This window comes from Somniosus microcephalus, chromosome 12 (assembly GCF_052327205.1).
Source record: "Somniosus microcephalus isolate GS21.2 chromosome 12, FLI_Smic_1.0, whole genome shotgun sequence".
NCBI classification, from domain to species: Eukaryota; Metazoa; Chordata; class Chondrichthyes; order Squaliformes; family Somniosidae; genus Somniosus; species Somniosus microcephalus.
In genome coordinates this window covers 209,688,460-209,711,932 of record NC_140998.1, presented here as the reverse complement: position 1 = coordinate 209,711,932, position 23,473 = coordinate 209,688,460, and the positions used below count along the sequence as shown (strand labels likewise).

General features: G+C 54.4%; 1 protein-coding gene across 2 annotated transcripts in view; it reads right to left on the bottom strand.

The window, feature by feature from the left end:
• Positions 1-23,473, bottom strand: part of LOC147109993 (uncharacterized) — a 49,994-nt gene that overhangs the window by 12,710 nt on the left and 13,811 nt on the right. For both annotated transcript variants that reach the window (XM_086004231.1, XM_086004232.1), the window contains exons 2-3: positions 22,871-22,977; positions 7,447-7,630 (exon numbers count right to left, since the gene is read on the bottom strand). Coding sequence is in view for 1 of the 2 variants with exons in the window: in XM_086004232.1 (XP_085860358.1) it covers positions 7,447-7,630; positions 22,871-22,928 (242 nt within the window). In the remaining variant the exon portion in view is untranslated. The remainder of the gene's footprint in view (positions 1-7,446; positions 7,631-22,870; positions 22,978-23,473) is intronic.

The window sequence follows — 23,473 nt, the reverse complement described above, 5'->3', positions numbered from 1 at the left end:
GTAGAGGGAGCGAGAGTGAGATGGTGGGTAGTGTGGAGATGGAGCGAGAGTGAGATGGGGGGAGTGTGTAGAGGGAGCGAGAGTGAGATGGGGGGGAGTGTGGAGATGGAGTGAGAGTGAGATGGGGGGAGTGTGTAGAGGGAGCGAGAGTGAGATGGGGGGGGAGTGTGGAGATGGAGTGAGAGTGAGATGGTGGGTAGTGTGGAGATGGAGCGAGAGTGAGATGGGGGGAGTGTGTAGAGGGAGCGAGAGTGAGATGGGGGGGAGTGTGGAGATGGAGCGAGAGTGAGATGGGGGGAGTGTGGAGATGGAGCGAGAGTGCGATGGGGGAGTGTGGAGATGGAGCGAGAGTGAGATGGGGGAGTGTGGAGATGGAGCGAGAGTGAGATGGGGGGGGGAGTGTGGAGATGGAGTGAGAGTGCGATGGGGGGAGTGTGTAGAGGGAGCGAGAGTGAGATGGGGGGAGTGTGGAGATGGTAGCGATGAGTGCGAGGGGGGAGTGTGGAGATGGAGCGAGAGTGAGATGGGGGAGTGTGGAGAATTGGAGAGCGAGAGTGCGATGGGAGGAGTGTGGAGATGGAGCGAGAGTGAGATGGGGGGAGTGTGGAGATGGAGCGAGAGTGAGATGGGGGGGGAGTGTGGAGATGGAGTGAGAGTGCGATGGGGGGAGTGTGTAGAGGGAGCGAGAGTGAGATGGGGGGAGTGTGTAGAGGAGCGAGAGTGCGATGGGGGGAGTGTGGAGATGGAGCGAGAGTGAGATGGGGGGGAGTGTGGAGATGGAGCGAGAGTGCGATGGGGGAGTGTGGAGAGGGAGCGAGAGTGAGATGGGGGGAGTGTGGTAGAGGGAGCGAGAGTGAGATGGGGGGAGTGTGGAGAGGGAGCGAGAGTGCGATGGGGGGAGTGTGGAGATGGAGTGAGAGTGAGATGGGGGGGAGTGTGGAGATGGAGCGAGAGTGAGATGGGGGGAGTGTGGAGATGGAGCGAGAGTGAGATGGGGGGAGTGTGGAGATGGAGCGAGAGTGCGATGGGGGGAGTGTGGAGATGGAGCGAGAGTGAGATGGGGGGGAGTGTGGAGATGGAGCGAGAGTGCGATGGGGGAGTGTGGAGATGGAGCGAGAGTGAGATGGGGGGAGTGTGGAGATGGAGTGAGAGTGAGATGGGGGGAGTGTGGAGATGGAGCGAGAGTGCGATGGGGGGAGTGTGGAGATGGAGCGAGAGTGAGATGGGGGGAGTGTGGAGATGGAGCGAGAGTGAGATGGGGGAGTGTGGAGATGGAGCGAGAGTGAGATGGGGGGAGTGTGGAGATGGAGCGAGAGTGAGATGGGGGGAGTGTGGAGATGGAGCGAGAGTGCGATGGGGGAGTGTGGAGATGGAGAGAGAGTGAGATGGGGGGAGTGTGGAGATGGAGCGAGAGTGAGATGGGGGGAGTGTGGAGATGGAGCGAGAGTGCGATGGGGGGAGTGTGGAGATGGAGCGAGAGTGAGATGGGGGAGTGTGGAGATGGAGTGAGAGTGAGATGGGGGGAGTGTGGAGATGGAGCGAGAGTGAGATGGGGGGAGTGTGGAGATGGAGCGAGAGTGCGATGGGGGGAGTGTGGAGATGGAGCGAGAGTGAGATGGGGGAGTGTGGAGATGGAGTGAGTGAGATGGGGAGTGTGGAGATGGGGGGAGTGTGTGGAGATGGAGCGAGAGTGCGATGGGGGGAGTGTGGAGATGGAGCGAGAGTGAGATGGGGGAGTGTGGAGATGGAGTGAGAGTGAGATGGGGGGAGTGTGGAGATGGAGCGAGAGAGGCGGTTGGGGGGGGGTGGAGAAGGGAGCGGAGAGTGAGTGGGGGGAGTGTGGAGATGAGTGAGAGTGAGATGGGGAGTGGTGGAGATGGATGGGGGGAGTGTGGAGATGGAGCGAGAGTGCGATGGGGGAGTGTGGAGATGGAGCGAGAGTGCGATGGGGGGAGTGTGGAGATGGAGCGAGAGTGAGATGGGGGAGTGTGGAGATGGAGTGAGAGTGAGATGGGGGGGAGTGTGTGATGGAGCGAGAGTGCGATGGGGGGAGTGTGGAGATGGAGTGAGAGTGAGATGGGAGGAGTGTGGAGATGTAGCGAGAGTGAGATGGGGGAGTGTGGAGATGGAGCGAGAGTGCGATGGGGGGAGTGTGGAGATGGAGTGAGAGTGAGATGGGGAAGTGTGGAGATGGAGCGAGAGTGCGATGGGGGGAGTGTGGAGATGGAGCGAGAGTGCGATGGGGGGAGTGTGGAGATGGAGCGAGAGTGAGATGGGGGGAGTGTGGAGATGGAGCGAGAGTGAGATGGGGGAGTGTGGAGATGGAGTGAGAGTGAGATGGGGGGAGTGTGGAGATGGAGCGAGAGTGCGATGGGGGGAGTGTGGAGATGGAGCGAGAGTGCGATGGGGGGAGTGTGGAGATGGAGCGAGAGTGAGATGGGGGAGTGTGGAGATGGAGTGAGAGTGAGATGGGGGGAGTGTGGAGATGGAGCGAGAGTGAGATGGGGGAGTGTGGAGATGGAGCGAGAGTGCGATGGGGGGGAGTGTGGAGATGGAGCGAGAGTGAGATGGGGGAGTGTGGAGATGGAGTGAGAGTGAGATGGGGGGGAGTGTGGAGATGGAGCGAGAGTGCGATGGGGGGAGTGTGGAGATGGAGCGAGAGTGAGATGGGGGGAGTGTGGAGATGGAGTGAGAGTGAGATGGGGGGAGTGTGTAGAGGGAGCGAGAGTGAGATGGGGGGGGAGTGTGGAGATGGAGCGAGAGTGCGATGGGGGAGTGTGGAGATGGAGTGAGAGTGAGATGGGGGAGTGTGGAGATGGAGTGAGAGTGAGATGGGGGGAGTGTGTAGAGGGAGCGAGAGTGAGATGGGGGGAGTGTGGAGATGGAGTGAGAGTGAGATGGGGGGAGTGTGTAGAGGGAGCGAGAGTGAGATGGGGGTGAGTGTGGAGATGGAGCGAGAGTGCGATGGGGGAGTGTGGAGATGGAGTGAGAGTGAGATGGGGGAGTGTGGAGATGGAGCGAGAGTGAGATGGGGGGAGTGTGTAGAGGGAGCGAGAGTGAGATGGTGGGTAGTGTGGAGATGGAGCGAGAGTGAGATGGGGGGAGTGTGGAGATGGAGTGAGAGTGAGATGGGGGGAGTGTGGAGATGGAGTGAGAGTGAGATGGGGGGAGTGTGTAGAGGGAGCGAGAGTGAGATGGTGGGTAGTGTGGAGATGGAGCGAGAGTGAGATGGGGGGAGTGTGTAGAGGGAGCGAGAGTGAGATGGGGGGGAGTGTGGAGATGGAGTGAGAGTGAGATGGGGGGAGTGTGTAGAGGGAGCGAGAGTGAGATGGGGGGGGAGTGTGGAGATGGAGTGAGAGTGAGATGGTGGGTAGTGTGGAGATGGAGCGAGAGTGAGATGGGGGGAGTGTGTAGAGGGAGCGAGAGTGAGATGGGGGGGAGTGTGGAGATGGAGCGAGAGTGAGATGGGGGGAGTGTGGAGATGGAGCGAGAGTGAGATGGGGGGAGTGTGGAGATGGAGCGAGAGTGAGATGGGGGGGGGAGTGTGGAGATGGAGTGAGAGTGCGATGGGGGGAGTGTGTAGAGGGAGCGAGAGTGAGATGGGGGGAGTGTGGAGATGGAGCGAGAGTGCGATGGGGGGAGTGTGGAGATGGAGCGAGAGTGAGATGGGGGAGTGTGGAGATGGAGCGAGAGTGCGATGGGAGGAGTGTGGAGATGGAGCGAGAGTGAGATGGGGGGAGTGTGGAGATGGAGCGAGAGTGAGATGGGGGGGGAGTGTGGAGATGGAGTGAGAGTGCGATGGGGGGAGTGTGTAGAGGGAGCGAGAGTGAGATGGGGGGAGTGTGTAGAGGGAGCGAGAGTGCGATGGGGGGAGTGTGGAGATGGAGCGAGAGTGAGATGGGGGGAGTGTGGAGATGGAGCGAGAGTGCGATGGGGGGAGTGTGTAGAGGGAGCGAGAGTGAGATGGGGGGAGTGTGTAGAGGGAGCGAGAGTGAGATGGGGGGAGTGTGTAGAGGAGCGAGAGTGCGATGGGGGGAGTGTGGAGATGGAGTGAGAGTGAGATGGGGGGAGTGTGGAGATGGAGCGAGAGTGCGATGGGGGGAGTGTGGAGATGGAGCGAGAGTGCGATGGGGGGAGTGTGGAGATGGAGCGAGAGTGCGATGGGGGGAGTGTGGAGATGGAGCGAGAGTGAGATGGGGGGGAGTGTGGAGATGGAGCGAGAGTGCGATGGGGGGAGTGTGGAGATGGAGCGAGAGTGAGATGGGGGGAGTGTGGAGATGGAGTGAGAGTGAGATGGGGGGAGTGTGGAGATGGAGCGAGAGTGCGATGGGGGGAGTGTGGAGATGGAGCGAGAGTGAGATGGGGGGGAGTGTGGAGATGGAGCGAGAGTGAGGATGGGGGAGTGTGGAGATGGAGCGAGAGTGAGATGGGGGGAGTGTGGAGATGGAGTGAGAGTGAGATGGGGGGTACTGTGGAGATGGAGCGAGAGTGCGATGGGGGAGTGTGGAGATGGAGCGAGAGTGAGATGGGGGAGTGTGGAGATGGAGTGAGAGTGAGATGGGGGGGAGTGTGGAGATGGAGCGAGAGTGCGATGGGGGGAGTGTGGAGATGGAGCGAGAGTGAGATGGGGGGAGTGTGGAGATGGAGTGAGAGTGAGATGGGGGGAGTGTGGAGATGGAGCGAGAGTGCGATGGGGGGAGTGTGGAGATGGAGCGAGAGTGCGATGGGGGGAGTGTGGAGATGGAGCGAGAGTGAGATGGGGGAGTGTGGAGATGGAGTGAGAGTGAGATGGGGGAGTGTGGAGATGGAGCGAGAGTGAGATGGGGGAGTGTGGAGATGGAGCGAGAGTGCGATGGGGGGGAGTGTGGAGATGGAGCGAGAGTGAGATGGGGGAGTGTGGAGATGGAGTGAGAGTGAGATGGGGGGGGAGTGTGGAGATGGAGCGAGAGTGCGATGGGGGGAGTGTGGAGATGGAGCGAGAGTGAGATGGGGGGGAGTGTGGAGATGGAGTGAGAGTGAGATGGGGGGAGTGTGGAGATGGAGCGAGAGTGCGATGGGGGAGTGTGGAGATGGAGCGAGAGTGCGATGGGGGGAGTGTGGAGATGGAGCGAGAGTGAGATGGGGGAGTGTGGAGATGGAGTGAGAGTGAGATGGGGGGGAGTGTGTGATGGAGCGAGAGTGCGATGGGGGGAGTGTGGAGATGGAGTGAGAGTGAGATGGGAGGAGTGTGGAGATGTAGCGAGAGTGAGATGGGGGAGTGTGGAGATGGAGCGAGAGTGCGATGGGGGGAGTGTGGAGATGGAGTGAGAGTGAGATGGGGGAAGTGTGGAGATGGAGCGAGAGTGCGATGGGGGGAGTGTGGAGATGGAGCGAGAGTGCGATGGGGGGAGTGTGGAGATGGAGCGAGAGTGAGATGGGGGAGTGTGGAGATGGAGCGAGAGTGAGATGGGGGGAGTGTGGAGATGGAGTGAGAGTGAGATGGGGGGAGTGTGGAGATGGAGCGAGAGTGCGATGGGGGGAGTGTGGAGATGGAGCGAGAGTGCGATGGGGGGAGTGTGGAGATGGAGCGAGAGTGAGATGGGGGAGTGTGGAGATGGAGTGAGAGTGAGATGGGGGGAGTGTGGAGATGGAGCGAGAGTGAGATGGGGGAGTGTGGAGGATGGAGCGAGAGTGCGATGGGGGGGAGTGTGGAGATGGAGCGAGAGTGAGATGGGGGAGTGTGGAGATGGAGTGAGAGTGAGATGGGGGGGAGTGTGGAGATGGAGCGAGAGTGCGATGGGGGGAGTGTGGAGATGGAGCGAGAGTGAGATGGGGGGAGTGTGGAGATGGAGTGAGAGTGAGATGGGGGGAGTGTGGAGATGGAGCGAGAGTGCGATGGGGGGAGTGTGGAGATGGAGCGAGAGTGCGATGGGGGGAGTGTGGAGATGGAGCGAGAGTGAGATGGGGGAGTGTGGAGATGGAGTGAGAGTGAGATGGGGGGAGTGTGGAGATGGAGCGAGAGTGCGATGGGGGGAGTGTGGAGATGGAGTGAGAGTGAGATGGGGGGGAGTGTGGAGATGGAGCGAGAGTGAGATGGGGGAGTGTGGAGATGGAGCGAGAGTGCGATGGGGGGAGTGTGGAGATGGAGTGAGAGTGAGATGGGGGGAGTGTGGAGATGGAGCGAGAGTGAGATGGGGGGTTGTGTGGAGATGGAGCGAGAGTGCGATGGGGGGAGTGTGGAGATGGAGCGAGAGTGCGATGGGGGGGAGTGTGGAGATGGAGCGAGAGTGAGATGGGGGGAGTGTGGAGATGGAGCGAGAGTGCGATGGGGGGGAGTGTGGAGATGGAGCGAGAGTGCGATGGGGGGGAGTGTGGAGATGGAGCGAGAGTGAGATGGGGGGAGTGTGGAGATGGAGCGAGAGTGAGATGGGGGAGTGTGGAGATGGAGCGAGAGTGCGATGGGGGGAGTGTGGAGATGGAGTGAGAGTGAGATGGGGGGAGTGTGGAGATGGAGCGAGAGTGAGATGGGGGGAGTGTGGAGATGGAGCGAGAGTGCGATGGGGGGAGTGTGGAGATGGAGCGAGAGTGCGATGGGGGGGAGTGTGGAGATGGAGCGAGAGTGAGATGGGGGGGAGTGTGGAGATGGAGCGAGAGTGAGATGGGGGGGAGTGTGGAGATGGAGCGAGAGTGCGATGGGGGGAGTGTGTAGAGGGAGCGAGAGTGAGATGGGGGGGAGTGTGGAGATGGAGCGAGAGTGCGATGGGGGGGAGTGTGGAGATGGAGCGAGAGTGCGATGGGGGGAGTGTGGAGATGGAGCGAGAGTGCGATGGGGGGAGTGTGCAGATGGAGCGAGAGTGCGATGGGGGGAGTGTGGAGATGGAGCGAGAGTGCGATGGGGGGAGTGTGGAGATGGAGCGAGAGTGCGATGGGGGGAGTGTGCAGATGGAGCGAGAGTGCGATGGGGGGGAGTGTGGAGATGGAGCGAGAGTGCGATGGGGGGAGTGTGGAGATGGAGTGAGAGTGCGATGGGGGGAGTGTGGAGATGGAGCGAGAGTGCGATGGGGGGAGTGTGCAGATGGAGCGAGAGTGCGATGGGGGGAGTGTGGAGATGGAGCGAGAGTGCGATGGGGGGAGTGTGGAGATGGAGCGAGAGTGCGATGGGGGGAGTGTGCAGATGGAGCGAGAGTGCGATGGGGGGGAGTGTGGAGATGGAGCGAGAGTGCGATGGGGGGAGTGTGGAGATGGAGCGAGAGTGCGATGGGGGGAGTGTGGAGATGGAGTGAGAGTGAGATGGGGGGGAGTGTGGAGATGGAGCGAGAGTGCGATGGGGGGAGTGTGGAGATGGAGCGAGAGTGAGATGGGGGGGAGTGTGGAGATGGAGCGAGAGTGCGATGGGGGGAGTGTGGAGATGGAGCGAGAGTGCGATGGGGGGAGTGTGGAGATGGAGTGAGAGTGCGATAGGCTTACCTCATGACCCTGTTGACCTCCTGCACCTGTAGTTTTTGGAAGGCTGACCGTGTTTTCTCACTAAGTTGGTTGGCCCACTGCTTGACGTGGCCCTGGAAGGCCATGATCCGATCGACCATAGAACCTGAGGCTTCTGTCGGGGCTGTGGCATTCCTCAGTTCCTGCCCGGGTGCTGGAGTGCTGTCTGGGAATCAAAGGCGCGAGATCATTACATCGCACAGAATGCTCGCTCCCCTCACCCGTCCTCACCCTTAGCGGCGGGGGGGAGGGCAGGGGGTGATCTCAAACAACAAACAGCAAATACTTGCATTTATATTGTGCCTTTAACGTAGTAAAATTGCCCCAAGGAATTTCACAGGAACGTAAATTAGACACAAAGGAGATATTAGGACAGGTGACCAGATGCTTAGTCTAAAGAGGTAGGTATTATTTCGAGCCTTTCACAACCTGAGGACATCCCAAAACACTTCACAGCCAATGAAGTACTTTTTTGAAGTGTAGTCACTGTTGTAATGTAGGAAACGCTGCAGACAATTTGTGCACATCAAGCTCCCACACAGACAGCCATGTAATAATGACCAGATAATCTGTTTTAGTGATGTTGGTTGAGGGATAAATATTGGCCCCAGGACACCGGGGAGAACTCCCCCTGCTCTTCTTCCAGTAGTGACCGTGGGATCTTTTACATCCACCTGAGAGGGCAGACGGGGGCCTCGGGTATAATGTCTCATCCAAATGAGCTTTGCTCTGTATCTAACCCGTGCTGTACCTGCCCTGGGAGTGTTTGATGGGACAGTGTAGAGGGAGCTTTACTCTGTATCTAAACCGTGCTGTACCTGCCCTGGGAGTACTTGATGGGACAGTGCAGAGGGAGCTTTACTCTGTATCTAACCTGTGCTTTACCTGCCCTGGGAGTGTTTGATGGGACAGTGTAGAGGGAGCTTTACTCTGTATCTAAACCGTGCTGTACCTGCCCTGGGAGTGTTTGATGGGACAGTGTAGAGGGAGCTTTACTCTGTATCTAAACCGTGCTGTACCTGCCCTGGGAGTACTTGAAGGGACAGTGTAGAGGGAGCTTTACTCTGTATCTAAACCGTGCTGTACCTGCCCTGGGAGAGTTTGATGGGACAGTGTAGAGGGAGCTTTACTCTGTATCTAACCCTTGCTGTACCTGCCCTGGGAGTGTTTGATGGGAAAGTGTAGAGGGAGCTTTACTCTGTATCTAACACGTGCTGCACCTGCCCTGGGAGTATTTGATGGGAAAGTGTAGAGGGAGCTTTACTCTGTACCTAACCTGTGCTTTACCTGCCCTGGGAGTGTTTGACGGGCCAGTGTAGAGTGAGCTTTACTCTGTATCTAACCCGTGCTGTACCTGCCCTGGGAGTGTTTGATGGGACAGTGTAGAGGGAGCTTTACTCTGTATCTAACCTGTGCTGTACCTGCCCTGGGAGTGTTAGATGGGACAGTGTAGAGGGAGCTTTACTCTGTATCTAACCTGTGCTGTAGCTGCCCTGGGAGTGTTAGATGGGACAGTGCAGAGGGAGCTTTACTCTGTATCTAACCCCGTGCTGTACCTGCCCTGGGAGTAATTGATGGGACAGTGTAGAGGGAGCTTTACTCTGTATCTAACCTGTGCTGTACCTGCCCTGGGAGTGTTAGATGGGACAGTGTAGAGGGAGCTTTACTCTGTATCTAAACCGTGCTGTACCTGCCCTGGGAGTACTTGATGGGACAGTGTAGAGGGAGCTTTACTCTGTATCTAACCCGTGCTGTACCTGCCCTGGGACTGTTTGATGGGTCAGTGTAGAAGGAGCTTTACTCTTTACCTAGCCCCGTGCATTACCTGCCCTGGGAATGTTTGATGGGGACCGTGTAGAGGGAGCTTTGCTCTGTATCTAACCCCGTGCTGAACCTGCCCTGGGAGTGTTAGATGGGACAGTGCAGAGGGAGCTTTACTCTGTATCTAACCCATGCAGTACCTGCCCTGGGAGTGTTTGATGGTGACAGTGCAGAGGGAGCTTAACTCTGTATCGAATCCGTACTTTACCTGCCCTGGCAGTGTTTGATGGGACAGTTCAGAGGAAGCTTTACTCTGTATCTAACCCGTGCTGTGCCTGCCCTGGGAGTGTTTGATGGGACAGCTTAGAGGAAGCTTTACTCTGTATCTAACCCATGCTGTACCTGCCCTGGGAGTGTTTGATGAGACACTGTAGAGGGAGCTTTACTCTGTATCTAACCCCATGCTGTACCTGCCCTGGGAGTGTTTGATGGGACAGTGTCGAGGGAGCTTTACTCTGTATCTAACCCCGTGCTGCACCTGCCCTGGGAGTGTTTGATGGGACAGTGTCGAGGGAGCTTTACTCTGTATCTAACCCCGTGCTGCACCTGCCCTGGGAGTGTTTGATAGGACAGTGTAGAGGGAGATTTACACTGTATCGAACCCGTGCTGTACCTGCCCTAGGAGTGTTTGATGGGAAAGTGTACAGGGAGCTTTACTCTGTATATAACCCGTGCTGTACCTGCCCTGGGAGTGTTTGATGGGACAGTGTAGAGGGAGCTTTACTCTGTATCTAACCCGTGCTGTACCTGTTCTGGGAGTGTTTGATGGGACAGTGTAGAGGGAGCTTTACTCTGTATCTAACACCGTGCTGTAGCTGCCCTGGGAGTGTTCGATGGGACAGTGTAGAGGGAGCTTTACTCAGTATCTAACCCCGTGCTGTACCTACCCTGGCAGTGTTTGATGGGACAGTGTAGAGGGAGCTTTACTCTGTATCCAACCCGTGTTGTTCCTGCCCTGGGAGTGTTTGATGGGACAGTGTAGAGGGAGCTTTACTCTGTATCTAACCCACGCTGTGCCTGCCCTGGGAGTGTTTGATGGGACAGTGTAGAGGGAGCTCTACTCTGTATCTAACCCCATGCTGTACCTGCCCTGGGAGTGTTTGATGGGACAGTGTAGAGGGAGCTTTACTCTGTATCTAATCCGTGCTGTACCTGCCCTGGGAGTGTTTGATGGGACAGTGTAGAGGGAGCTTTACTCTGTATCTAACCCCGTGCTGTACCTGCCCTGGGAGTGTTTGATGGGACAGTGTAGAGGGAGCTTTACTCTGTATCTAACCCGTGTTGTTCCTGCCCTGGGAGTGTTTGATGGTACAGTGTAGCGGGAGCTTTACTCTGTATCTAACCCGTGTTGTTCGTGCCCTGGGAGTGTTTGAGTAGAAAGTGTAGAGGGAGCTTTACTCTGTATCTAACCCGTGTTGTTCCTGCCCTGGGAGTGTTTGATGGGACAGTGTAGAGGGAGCTTTACTCTGTATCTAACCCGTGCTGTACCTGCCCTGGGAGTGTTTGATGATACAGTGTAGAGGGAGATTTACTCTGTATCTAACCCGTGTTGTTCCTGCCCTGGGACTCTTTGATGAGACAGTGTAGAGGGAGCTTTACTCTGTATCTAACCCGTGTTGTTCCTGCCCTGGGAGTGTTTGATGGGACAGTGTAGAGGGAACTTTACTCTGTATCTAACCCGTGCTGTACCTGCCCTGGAAGTGGTTGATGGGACAGTGTAGAGGGAGCTTTACTCTGTATCTAACCCGTGCTGTACCTGCCCTGGGAGTGTTTGATGGGGCAGTGTAGAGGGAGCTTTACTCTGTATCTAACCCCGTGCTGTACCTGCCCTGGGAGTGTTTGCTGGGACAGTGTAGAGGGAGTTTTACTCTGTATCTAACCCCGTGCTGTACCTGCCCTCGGAGTGTTTGATGGGACAGTGTAGAGTGAGCTTTACTCTGTATCTAACCCCGTGCTGTACCTCCCCTGGGAGTGTTTGATGCGACAGTGTAGAGGGAGCTTTACTCTGTATCTAACCCGTGCTGTACCTGCCCTGGGAGTGTTTGATGGGAGACTGTAGAGGGGGCTTTACTCTGTATCTAACCCGTGTTGTTCCTGCCCTGGGAGTGTTTGATGGGACAGTGTAGAGGGAGCTTTACTCTGTATCTAACCCGTGCTGTACCTGCCCTGGGAGTGTTTGATGGGAGCGTGTAGAGGGAGCTTTAGTCTGTATCTAACCCGTGTTGTTACTGCCCTGGGAGTGTTTGATGGGACAGTATAGAGGGAGCTTTACTCTGTATCTAACCCGTGCTGTCCCTGCCCTGGGAGTGTGTGATGGGACAGTGTAGAGGGAGCTTTACTCTGTGTCTAACCCCGTGCTGTACCTGTCCTGGGAGTGTTTGATGGAACAGTGTAGAGGGAGCTTTACTCTGTATCTATCCCGTGCTGTACCTGCCCTGGGAGTGTTTGATGGGACAGTTTAGAGGGAGCTTTACTCTGTATCTAACCCGTGCTGTACCTGCCCTGGGAGTGTTCGATGGGACAGTGTAGAGGGAGCTTTACTCAGTATCAAACCCCGTGCTGTACCTGCCCTGGGAGTGTTTGATGGGACAGTGTCGAGGGAGCTTTACTCTGTATCTAACCCGTGCTGTACCTGCCCTGGGAGTGTTTGATGGGACAGTGTAGAGGGAGCTTTACTCTGTACCTAACCCCATGCTGTACCTGCCCTGGGACTGTTTGATGGGACAGTGTAGAGGGATCTTTACTCTGTATCTAACCCGTGCTGTACCTGCCCTGGGAGTGTTTGATGGGACAGTGTAGAGGGAGCTTTACCCTGTATCTAACCCGTGCTGTACCTGCCCTGGGAGTGTTTGATGGGACAGTGTAGAGGGAGCTTTACTCTGTATCTAACCCCGTGCACTACCTGCCCTGGTAGTGTTTGATGGGACAGTTTAGAGGGATCTTTAATCTGTATCCAACCCGTGCTGTACCTGCCCTGGGAGTGTATGATGGGACAGTGTAGAGGGAGCTTTACTCTGTATCTAACACCGTGCTGTACCTGCCCTGGGAGTGTTTGATTGGGATAGTGTAGAGTGAGCTTTACTCTGTATCTAACCCATGCTGTACCTGCCCTGGGAGTGTTTGATGGGACAGTGCAGAGGGAGCTTTACTCTGTATCTAACCCATGCTGTACCTGCCCTGGGTGTGTTTGATGGGACAGTGTAGAGGGAGCTTTACTCTGTATCTAACCCGTGCTGTACCTGCCCTGGGTGCGTTTGATGAGACAGTGTAGAGGGAGCTTTACTCTGTATCTAACCCTGTGCTGTTCCTGCACTGGGAGTGTTTGATGAGACAGTGTAGCGGGAGCTTTACTCTGTATCTAACCCGTGCTGTACCTGCCCTGGGAGTGTTTGATGGGACAGTGTAGACGGAGCTTTACTCTGTATCAAACACCGTGCTGTACCTGCCCTGGGAGTGTTTGATGGGGATAGTGTAGAGGGAGCTTTACTCTGTATCTAACCCATGCTGTACCTGCCCTGGGTGTGTTTGATGGGACAGTGTAGAGGGAGCTTTACTCTGTATCTAACCCGTGCTCTACCTGCCCCGGGTGTGTTTGATGAGACAGTGTAGAGGGAGCTTAACTCTGTATCTAACCCCATGCTGTACCTGCCCTGGGAGTGTTTGATGGGACAGTGTAGAGGGAGCTTTACTCTGTATCTAATCCGTGCTGTACCTGCCCTGGGAGTGTTTGATGGGACAGTGTAGAGGGAGCTTTACTCTGTATCTAACCCCGTGCTGTACCTGCCCTGGGAGTGTTTGATGGGACAGTGTAGAGGGAGCTTTACTCTGTATCTAACCCGTGTTATTCCTGCCCTGGGAGTGTTTGATGGGACAGTGTAGAGGGAGCTTTACTCTGTATCTAACCCGTGCTGTACCTGCCCTGGGAGTGTTTGATGGGACAGTGTAGAGGGAGCTTTACTCTGTCTCTAACCCGTGTTGTTCCTGCCCTGGGAGTGTTTGATGAGACAGTGTAGAGGGAGCTTTACTCTGTATCTAACCCGTGCTGTATCTGCCCTGGGAGTGTTTGATGGGACAGTGTAGAGGGAGCTTTACTCTGTATCTATCCCGTGCTGTACCTGCCCTGGGAGTGTTTGATGGGAAAGTGTAGAGGGAGCTTTACTCTGTATCTAACCCGTGTTGTTCCTGCCCTAGGAGTGTTTGATGGGACAGTGTAGAGGGAGCTTTACTCTGTATCTAACCCGTGCTGTCCCTGCCCTGGGAGTGTGTGATGGGACAGTGTAGAGGGAGCTTTACTCTGTATCTAACCCCGTGCTGTACCTGTCCTGGGAGTGTTTGATGGAACAGTGTAGAGGGAGCTTTACTCTGTATCTATCCCGTGCTGTACCTGCCCTGGGAGTGTTTGATGGGACAGTGTAGAGGGAGCTTTACTCTGTATCTAACCCGTGCTGTCCCTGCCCTGGGAGTGTGTGATGGGACAGTATAGAGGGAGCTTTACTCTGTATCTAACCCGTGCTGTCCCTGCCCTGGGAGTGTGTGATGGGACAGTGTAGAGGGAGCTTTACTCTGTATCTAACCCCGTGCTGTACCTGTCCTGGGAGTGTTTGATGGAACAGTGTAGAGGGAGCTTTACTCTGTATCTATCCCGTGCTGTACCTGCCCTGGGAGTGTTTGATGGGACAGTTTAGAGGGAGCTTTACTCTGTATCTAACCCGTGCTGTACCTGCCCTGGGAGTGTTCGATGGGACAGTGTAGAGGGAGCTTTACTCAGTATCTAACCCCGTGCTGTACCTGCCCTGGGAGTGTTTGATGGGACAGTGTCGAGGGAGCTTTACTCTGTATCTAACCCGTGCTGTACCTGCCCTGGGAGTGTTTGATGGGACAGTGTAGAGGGAGCTTTACTCTGTACCTAACCCCATGCTGTACCTGCCCTGGGACTGTTTGATGGGACAGTGTAGAGGGATCTTTACTCTGTATCTAACCCGTGCTGTACCTGCCCTGGGAGTGTTTGATGGGACAGTGTAGAGGGAGCTTTACCCTGTATCTAACCCGTGCTGTACCTGCCCTGGGAGTGTTTGATGGGACAGTGTAGAGGGAGCTTTACTCTGTATCTAACCCCGTGCTCTACCTGCCCTGGTAGTGTTTGATGGGACAGTTTAGAGGGATCTTTAATCTGTATCCAACCCGTGCTGTACCTGCCCTGGGAGTGTATGAAGGGACAGTGCAGAGGGAGCTTTACTCTGTATCTAACACCGTGCTGTACCTGCCCTGGGAGTGTTTGATTGGGATAGTGTAGAGTGAGCTTTACTCTGTTTCTAACCCATGCTGTACTTGCCCTGGGAGTGTTTGATGGGACAGTGCAGAGGGAGCTTTACTCTGTATCTAACCCATGCTGTACCTGCCCTGGGTGTGTTTGATGGGACAGTGTAGAGGGAGCTTTACTCTGTATCTAACCCGTGCTGTACCTGCCCTGGGTGCGTTTGATGAGACAGTGTAGAGGGAGCTTTACTCTGTATCTAACCCTGTGCTGTTCCTGCACTGGGAGTGTTTGATGAGACAGTGTAGCGGGAGCTTTACTCTGTATCTAACCCGTGCTGTACCTGCCCTGGGAGTGTTTGATGGGACAGTGTAGACGGAGCTTTACTCTGTATCAAACACCGTGCTGTACCTGCCCTGGGAGTGTTTGATGGGGATAGTGTTGAGGGAGCTTTACTCTGTATCTAACCCATGCTGTACCTGCCCTGGGTGTGTTTGATGGGACAGTGTAGAGGGAGCTTTACTCTGTATCTAACCCGTGCTCTACCTGCCCCGGGTGTGTTTGATGAGACAGTGTAGAGGGAGCTTAACTCTGTATCTAACCCCATGCTGTACCTGCCCTGGGAGTGTTTGATGGGACAGTGTAGAGGGAGCTTTACTCTGTATCTAATCCGTGCTGTACCTGCCCTGGGAGTGTTTGATGGGACAGTGTAGAGGGAGCTTTACTCTGTATCTAACCCCGTGCTGTACCTGCCCTGGGAGTGTTTGATGGGACAGTGTAGAGGGAGCTTTACTCTGTATCTAACCCGTGTTGTTCCTGCCCTGGGAGTGTTTGATGGGACAGTGTAGAGGGAGCTTTACTCTGTATCTAACCCGTGCTGTACCTGCCCTGGGAGTGTTTGATGGGACAGTGTAGAGGGAGCTTTACTCTGTATCTAACCCGTGTTGTTCCTGCCCTGGGAGTGTTTGATGAGACAGTGTAGAGGGAGCTTTACTCTGTAGCTAACCCGTGCTGTATCTGCCCTGGGAGTGTTTGATGGGACAGTGTAGAGGGAGCTTTACTCTGTATCTATCCCGTGCTGTACCTGCCCTGGGAGTGTTTGATGGGAAAGTGTAGAGGGAGCTTTACTCTGTATCTAACCCGTGTTGTTCCTGCCCTGGGAGTGTTTGATGGGACAGTGTCGAGGGAGCTTTACTCTGTATCTAACCCGTGCTGTCCCTGCCCTGGGAGTGTGTGATGGGACAGTGTAGAGGGAGCTTTACTCTGTATCTAACCCCGTGCTGTACCTGTCCTGGGAGTGTTTGATGGAACAGTGTAGAGGGAGCTTTACTCTGTATCTATCCCGTGCTGTACCTGCCCTGGGAGTGTTTGATGGGACAGTGTAGAGGGAGCTTTACTCTGTATCTAACCCGTGCTGTACCTGCCCTGGGAGTGTTTGATGGGACATGCAGAGGGAGCTTTACTCTGTTTCTAACCCGTGCTGTACCTGCCCTGGGAGTGTTTGATGGGACAGTGTCGAGGGAGCTTTACTCTGTATCTAACCCGTGCTGTACCTGCCCTGGGAGTGTTTGATGGGACAGTGTAGAGGGAGCTTTACTCTGTACCAAACCCCATGCTGTACCTGCCCTGGGACTGTTTGATGGGACAGTGTAGAGGGATCTTTACTCTGTATCTAACCCGTGCTGTACCTGCCCTGGGAGTGTTTGATGGGACAGTGTAGAGGGAGCTTTACCCTGTATCTAACCCGTGCTGTACCTGCCCTGGGAGTGTTGATGGGACAGTGTAGAGGGAGCTTTACTCTGCATCTAACCCGTGTTGTTCCTGCCCTGGGAGTGTTTGATGGGACAGTGTAGAGGGAGCTTTACTCTGTATCTAACCCGTGCTGTACCTACCCTGGGAGTGTTTGATGGGACAGTGTAGAGGGAGCTTTACTCTGTATCTAACCCGTGTTGTTCCTGCCCTGGGAGTGTTTGATGGGACAGTGTAGAGGGAGCTTTACTCTGTATCTAACCGCGTGCTGTACCTGCCCTCGGAGTGTTTGATGGGACAGTGTAGAGTGAGCTTTACTCTGTATCTAACCCCGTGCTGTACCTCCCCTGGGAGTGTTTGATAGGACAGTGTAGAGGGAGCTTTACTCTGTATCTAACCCGTGCTGTACCTGCCCTGGGAGTGTTTGATGGGACAGTGTAGAGGGAGCTTTACTCTGTATCTAACCCGTGCTGTACCTGCCCTGGGAGTGTTTGATGGGAGAGTGTAGAGGGAGCTTTACTCTGTATCTAACCCGTGTTGTTCCTGCCCTGGGAGTGTTTGATGGGAGAGTGTAGAGGGAGCTTTACTCTGTATCTAACCCGTGTTGTTCCTGCCCTGTGAGTGTTTGATGGGACAGTTTAGAGGGAGCTTTACTCTGTATCTAACCCGTGCTGTATCTGCCCTGGGAGTGTTTGATGGGACAGTGTAGAGGGAGCTTTACTCTGTATCTATCCCGTGCTGTACCTGCCCTGGGAGTGTTTGATGGGACAGTGTAGAGGGAGCTTTACTCTGTATCTAACCCGTGTTGTTCCTGCCCTGGGAGTGTTTGATGGGACAGTGTAGAGGGAGCTTTACTCTGTATCTAACCCGTGCTGTCCCTGCCCTGGGAGTGTGTGATGGGACAGTGTAGAGGGAGCTTTACTCTGTATCTAACCCCGTGCTGTACCTGTCCTGGGAGTGTTTGATGGAACAGTGTAGAGGGAGCTTTACTCTGTATCTATCCCGTGCTGTACCTGCCCTGGGAGTGTTTGATGGGACATGTAGAGGGAGCTTTACTCTGTTTCTAACCCGTGCTGTACCTGCCCTGGGAGTGTTTGATGGGACAGTGTCGAGGGAGCTTTACTCTGTATCTAACCCGTGCTGTACCTGCCCTGGGAGTGTTTGATGGGACAGTGTAGAGGGAGCTTTACTCTGTACCTAACCCCATGCTGTACCTGCCCTGGGACTGTTTGATGGGACAGTGTAGAGGGATCTTTACTCTGTATCTAAGCCGTGCTGTACCTGCCCTGGGAGTGTTTGATGGGACAGTGTAGAGGGAGCTTTACCCTGTATCTATCCCGTGCTGTACCTGCCCTGGGAGTGTTTGATGGGACAGTGTAGAGGGAGCTTTACTCTGTATCTAACCCCGTGCTGTCCCTGCCCTGGTAGTGTTTGATGGGACAGTTTAGAGGGATCTTTAATCTGTATCTAACCCGTGCTGTACCTGCCCTGGGAGTGTATGATGGGACAGTGTAGAGGGAGCTTTGCTCTGTATCTAACCCGTGCTGTACCTGCCCTGGGAGTGTTTGATGGGACAGTGTAGAGGGAGCTTTACTCTGTATCTAATACCGTGCTGTACCTGCCCTGGGAGTGTTTGATTGGGATAGTGTAGAGTGAGCTTTACTCTGTATCTAACCCCGTGCTGTACCTGCCCTGGGAGTGTTTGATGGGACAGTGTAGAGTGAGCTTTACTCTGTATCTAACACCGTGCTGTACCTGCCCTGGGAGTGTTTGATGGGACAGTGCAGAGGGAGCTTTACTCTGTATCTAACCCATGCTGTACCTGCCCTGGGTGTCTTTGATGGGACAGTGTAGAGGGAGCTTTACTCTGTATCTAACCCGTGCTGTACCTGCCCTGGGTGCGTTTGATGAGACAGTGTAGAGGGAGCTTTACTCTGTATCTAACCCGTGCTGTACCTGCCCTGGGAGTGTTTGATGGGACAGTGTAGACGGAGCTTTACTCTGTATCTAACACCGTGCTGTACCTGCCCTGGGAGTGTTTGATGGGGATAGTGTCGAGGGAGCTTTACTCTGTATATAACCCCGTGCTGTACCTGCCCTGGGAGTTTTTGATGGGACAGTGTAGAGGGAGCTTTGCTCTGTATCTAACCCATGCTGTACCTGCCCTGGGTGTGTTTGATGGGACAGTGTAGAGGGAGCTTTACTCTGTATCTAACCCGTGCTCTACCTGCCCTGGGTGTGTTTGATGAGACAGTGTAGAGGGAGCTTTACTCTGTATCTAACCCTGTGCTGTTCCTGCACTGGGAGTGTTTGATGAGACAGTGTAGAGGGAGCTTTACTCTGTATCTAACCCGTGCTGTACCTGCCTGGGAGTGTTTGATGAGACAGTGTAGAGGGAGCTTTACTTTGTATCTAACCCGTGCTGTACCTGCACTGGGAGTGTTTGATGGGACAGTGTAGAGGGAGCTTTACTCTGTATCTAACCCATGCTGTACCTGCCCTGGGAGTGTTTGATGGGACAGTGTAGAGGGAACTTTACTCTGTATCTAACCCATGCTGTACCTGCCCTGGGAGTGTTTGACGGGACAGTGCAGAGGGAGGTTTACTCTGTTTCTAACCCATGCTGTACCTGCCCTGGGAGTGTTTGATGGGACTGTGAGTTTCTGAAGTCAGAATCTCTCTCATTCCTCATCAGTGGGATCTCATATCTCTCTGAAGTCTAATTTCACAGAGCGATGAATGATTTGCTTGACAGGAACTTGTTTGAACTGGTCGAAGATTTTTCATTTGGAAACCACACACACTGGTCTGGCCTGTGATAGTCTGTATAAACAGTTTCAGTTTGAATTCCACCCACTCTATAATTAGTGACAGATCTCAGCGCAGGGAATTCTAAACATCAATAAATGCTGATGGTAATTAGAGCCTCTGGCTGCTTCCTGTGGGAGCTTTAATCCTTTCAATTCCTTCAAACTCCCTGACCTTGGACACTCCCGGGACTTCCAAGTTCTTTGATCCCTGTTCGTTTTACGGATTACAAGATTCTTTGGGGCTCGAATCTGTCTGCTGATGTTGAGACCATGTTTCACTTCGAGGCCTGTGTCCTTAGGGCCTGTAACAGTGCTGAGGCCTGAGGCCCTGTAACAGTGCTGGGGCTCTGGGGCCCTGTAACTGTGCTGGGGCTCTGGGGCCCTGTAACAGTGCTGGGGCTCTGGGGCCCTGTAACAGTGCTGGGGCTCTGGGGCCCTGTAACAGTGCTGAGGCCTGGGGCCCTTTAACAGTGCTGGGGCCTGGGCCCTGTAACAGTGCTGAGGCCCTGTAACAGTGCTGGGGCCTGGGGCCCTTTAACAGTGCTGGGGCCTGGGCCCTGTAACAGTGCTGAGGCCCTTTAACAGTGCTGGGGCTCTGGGGCCCTGTAACAGTGCTGGGGCTCTGGGGCCCTGTAACAGTGCTGGGGCCTGGGCCCTGTAACAGTGCTGGGGCTCTGGGGCCCTGTAACAGTGCTGGGGCCTGGGGCCCTGTAACAGTGCTGGGGCCCTGTAACAGTGCTGGGGCCTGGGCCCTGTAACAGTGCTGAGGCCCTGTAACAGTGCTGGGGCCTGGGGCCCTTTAACAGTGCTGGGGCCTGGGGCCCTGTAACAGTGCTGAGGCCTGAGGCCCTGTAACAGTGCTGGGCCCTGGGGCCCTGTAACAGTGCTGGGGCCTGAGGCCCTGTAACAGTGCTGGGCCCTGGGGCCCTGTAACAGTGCTGAGGCCTGGGACCTGTAACAGTGCTGGGGCCTGGGCCCTGTAACAGTGCTGAGGCCTGAGGCCCTGTAACAGTGCTAAGGCCTGGGGCCCTGTAACAGTGCTGAGGCCTGGACCCTGTAACAGTGCTGAGGCCTGAGGCCCTGTAACAGTGCTGAGGCCTGAGGCCCTGTAACAGTGCTAAGGCCTGGGGCCCTGTAACAGTGCTGAGGCCTGAGGCCCTGTAACAGTGCTGGGCCCTGGGGCCCTGTAACAGTGCTGGGGCCTGAGGCCCTGTAACAGTGCTGAGGCCTGAGGCCCTGTAACAGTGCCGAGGCCTGAGGCCCTGTAACAGTGCTGAGGCCTGAGGCCCTGTAACAGTGCTGAGGCCTGGGGCCCTGTAACAGTGCTGAGGCCTGAGGCCCTGTAACAGTGCTGAGACCTGAGGCCCTGTAACAGTGCTGGGCCCTGGGGCCCTGTAACAGTACTGGGGCCTGAGCCAGAATCGGCCATACGGTCCCTCGAGCCTGCTCCGCCATTCAATAAGATCATGGCTGATCTTCTATCTCATCTACACTTTCCCGCACAACCCCCATATTCCTTGATGCCCCGAGAGTCCAAAAATCTATCAATCTCAGCCTTCATTATACTCAATGACTGAGCCTCCTCAGCCCTCTGTGGCAGAGAATCCAGAGATTCACCACCCTCTGAGTGAGGAAATTCCTCCTCATCTCAGTCCTAAATGACTGACCCCTTATCCTGAGACTGTGACCCCTAGTTCTAGACTCTCCAGCCAGGGGGAAACAACCTCTCAGCATCTACCCTGTTAATCCCCTTCAGAAACTTATATATTTCAATTAGATCACCTCTTATTCTTCTAAACTCTAGGGAATATCGGCCTAGTTTTCTCAATCCCTCCTTATAGGACAATCCCCTTATCCCATCTATCTATCTGTCTATGTATCTGTCTCTCTATCTCTCTAACTATCTCTCTATCTCTCTCTCTATCTGTCTATGTATCTGTCTCTCTATCTCTCTAACTATCTCTCTATCTCTCTCTCTCTCTATCTCTCTCTCTATCTCTCTCTCTATCTATCTCTCTATCTATCTATCTCTATCTCTCTCTCTATCTCTCTAACTATCTCTCTCTCTATCTCTCTGTCTCTCTACCTATATCTCTTTATTTATAAATCTCTATCTATCTATGTATCTATCCCTCTATCCATCTCTTTATCTATTAATCTACCTCTCTTCCTCTATCTCTCTAATTGTGTCTCTTTCTCCCTATTTATTTTTCTCTCCCTCTGTTCCTGTTACTTTCCCTATTTCACTCCATATCTTCTTCTCTCTATGTATCTTTCTGTATCTCCCTCTCCCTATCGCTCTCTCCAAATCTCCTTCTCTCTGTATTACCTTTCTCTCCTTCTCTCTCTTCATATTTCCTCCACTTAGCTCTCTCTTCCTATCTCTTTCATTCTCTCTCTCTCTCTATATCTCATCTCTCCTCATCTTTCCTCTACGTATCTCTCTCTCCCTAGCCCTTTAATTCCCTAATTACCTCTCTCTATATCGCCTCTTTCTATCTACCTACCCCCTCTCCTCTCTCCTCCCTCTCCAGACCTACTCTACTTAGCTCTCTCCCTAACCCTTTCGCTCTTTATATCTCTCTCAATCCCTCTCTCTATATATATGTCCCATCTCTCTCCCTTCCCCTCTCTATATCTCCATTCTCTCTCTCCCTTCCCCACTCTCTCTCCAATCACTCTCTCTCTATCTCCCTCTCTCTCTATCTCCAATCTCTCTCTCCCTATCTCCCTCTCTCTCTATCTCCAATCTCTCTCCCTATCTCCCTCTCTCTATATCTCCAACCTCTCCCAATCCCCCTCTCTCTATATCTCCAATCTCTCTCTCCCTATATCCCTCTCTCTATATCTCCAATCTCTCTCTCCCTATCTCCCTCTCTCTATATCTCCAATCTCTTTCTCCCTCTGTCTCCCTCTCTATATCTCCAATCTCTCTCTCTCCCTATCTCCCTCTCTCTATATCTCCAATCTCTCTCTCCCTATTTCCCTCTCTCCATATCTCCAATCTCTCTCTCTCCCTATCTCCCTCTCTCTACATCTCCAATCTCTCTCTCCCTATCTCCCTCTCTCTATATCTCCAATCTCTCTCTCTCCCTATCCCCCTCTCTCTATATCTCCAATCTCTCTCTCCCTATCTCCCTCTCTCTCTATCTCCAATCTCTCTCTCTCCCTATCTCCCTCTCTCTCTATCTCCAATCTCTCTCTCTCCCTATCTCCCTCTCTCTCTCTCCCTATCTCCCTCTCTCTCTCTCCCTATCTCCCTCTCTCTCTATCTCCAATCTCTCTCTCTCCCTATCTCCCTCTCTCTATATCTCCAATCTCTCTCTCCCTATCTCCCTCTCTCTCTATCTCCAATCTCTCTCTCCCTATCTCCCTCTCTCTATATCTCCAATCTCTCTCTCTCCCTATCTCCCTCTCTCTCTATCTCCAATCTCTCTCTCTCCCTATCTCCCTCTCTCTCTCTCCCTATCTCCCTCTCTCTCTCTCCCTATCTCCCTCTCTCTCTATCTCCAATCTCTCTCTCTCCCTATCTCCCTCTCTCTCTATCTCCAATCTCTCTCGCCCTATATCTCCAATCTCTCTCCCTATCTCCCTGTCTCTATATCTCCAATCTCTCTCTCTCCCTATCTCCCTCTCTCTCTATCTCCAATCTCTCTCTCTCCCTATCTCCCTCTCTTTATATCTCCAATCTCCCTCTCTCCTTCTCTCCATATCTCCTGTCTATCTCTCTCTCTCCCCCTTTCTCCCTCTCTCTCTCCACCTTTCTGCTCACCTGCAAAAGCAGCCAACAAGACCACACAAGCAGCAACGGTGACGAGGGAGAGCTTCATGATCCTGGAACGTTGATCCGCTTGCTCTGAGATGAGTCTGAAACTGTATCTGAAAGCAGGACAGGGATGTTACAGTACTGGTTCGAGTGAGAAGCCCTCCATACGCCATATAACTGTCGGGGAGGGGGGGGGCGAGCTACAGAACGGAAGTGAGTCCTGCCCGCTCTTACTCTCCAGTTGTGTCGTAGGGAGTTACGGTGCAGTTGTACGACGTCCCTCTCCGTAAAACAAGCGTTACGGGTAAAGGTTCCGTTTCGGAGCTCCAGGGAGGGAGTCCTGGGCCCACTGTGCATTGCTCTGCACCCGGTGTTCCGATACCCGTTAGCCACGTGTGGCGGCGACAGCGGGAAACTTGCCCCCTGACCCACACCCTGCGAATAATGAACTCTGCCCTCGCACACCGGGGACCAGGGATTCGTGCGCGTCACTCGCACCGGGCTAGAAATTCGTCACGGCCGCAAAAAGAGCAGCATTACATCAGGCACCCGTTACAGGCGGGGCCCCGTAGAAATCAACAGGATTGAATATCGGGTGGAGCGTTTAGT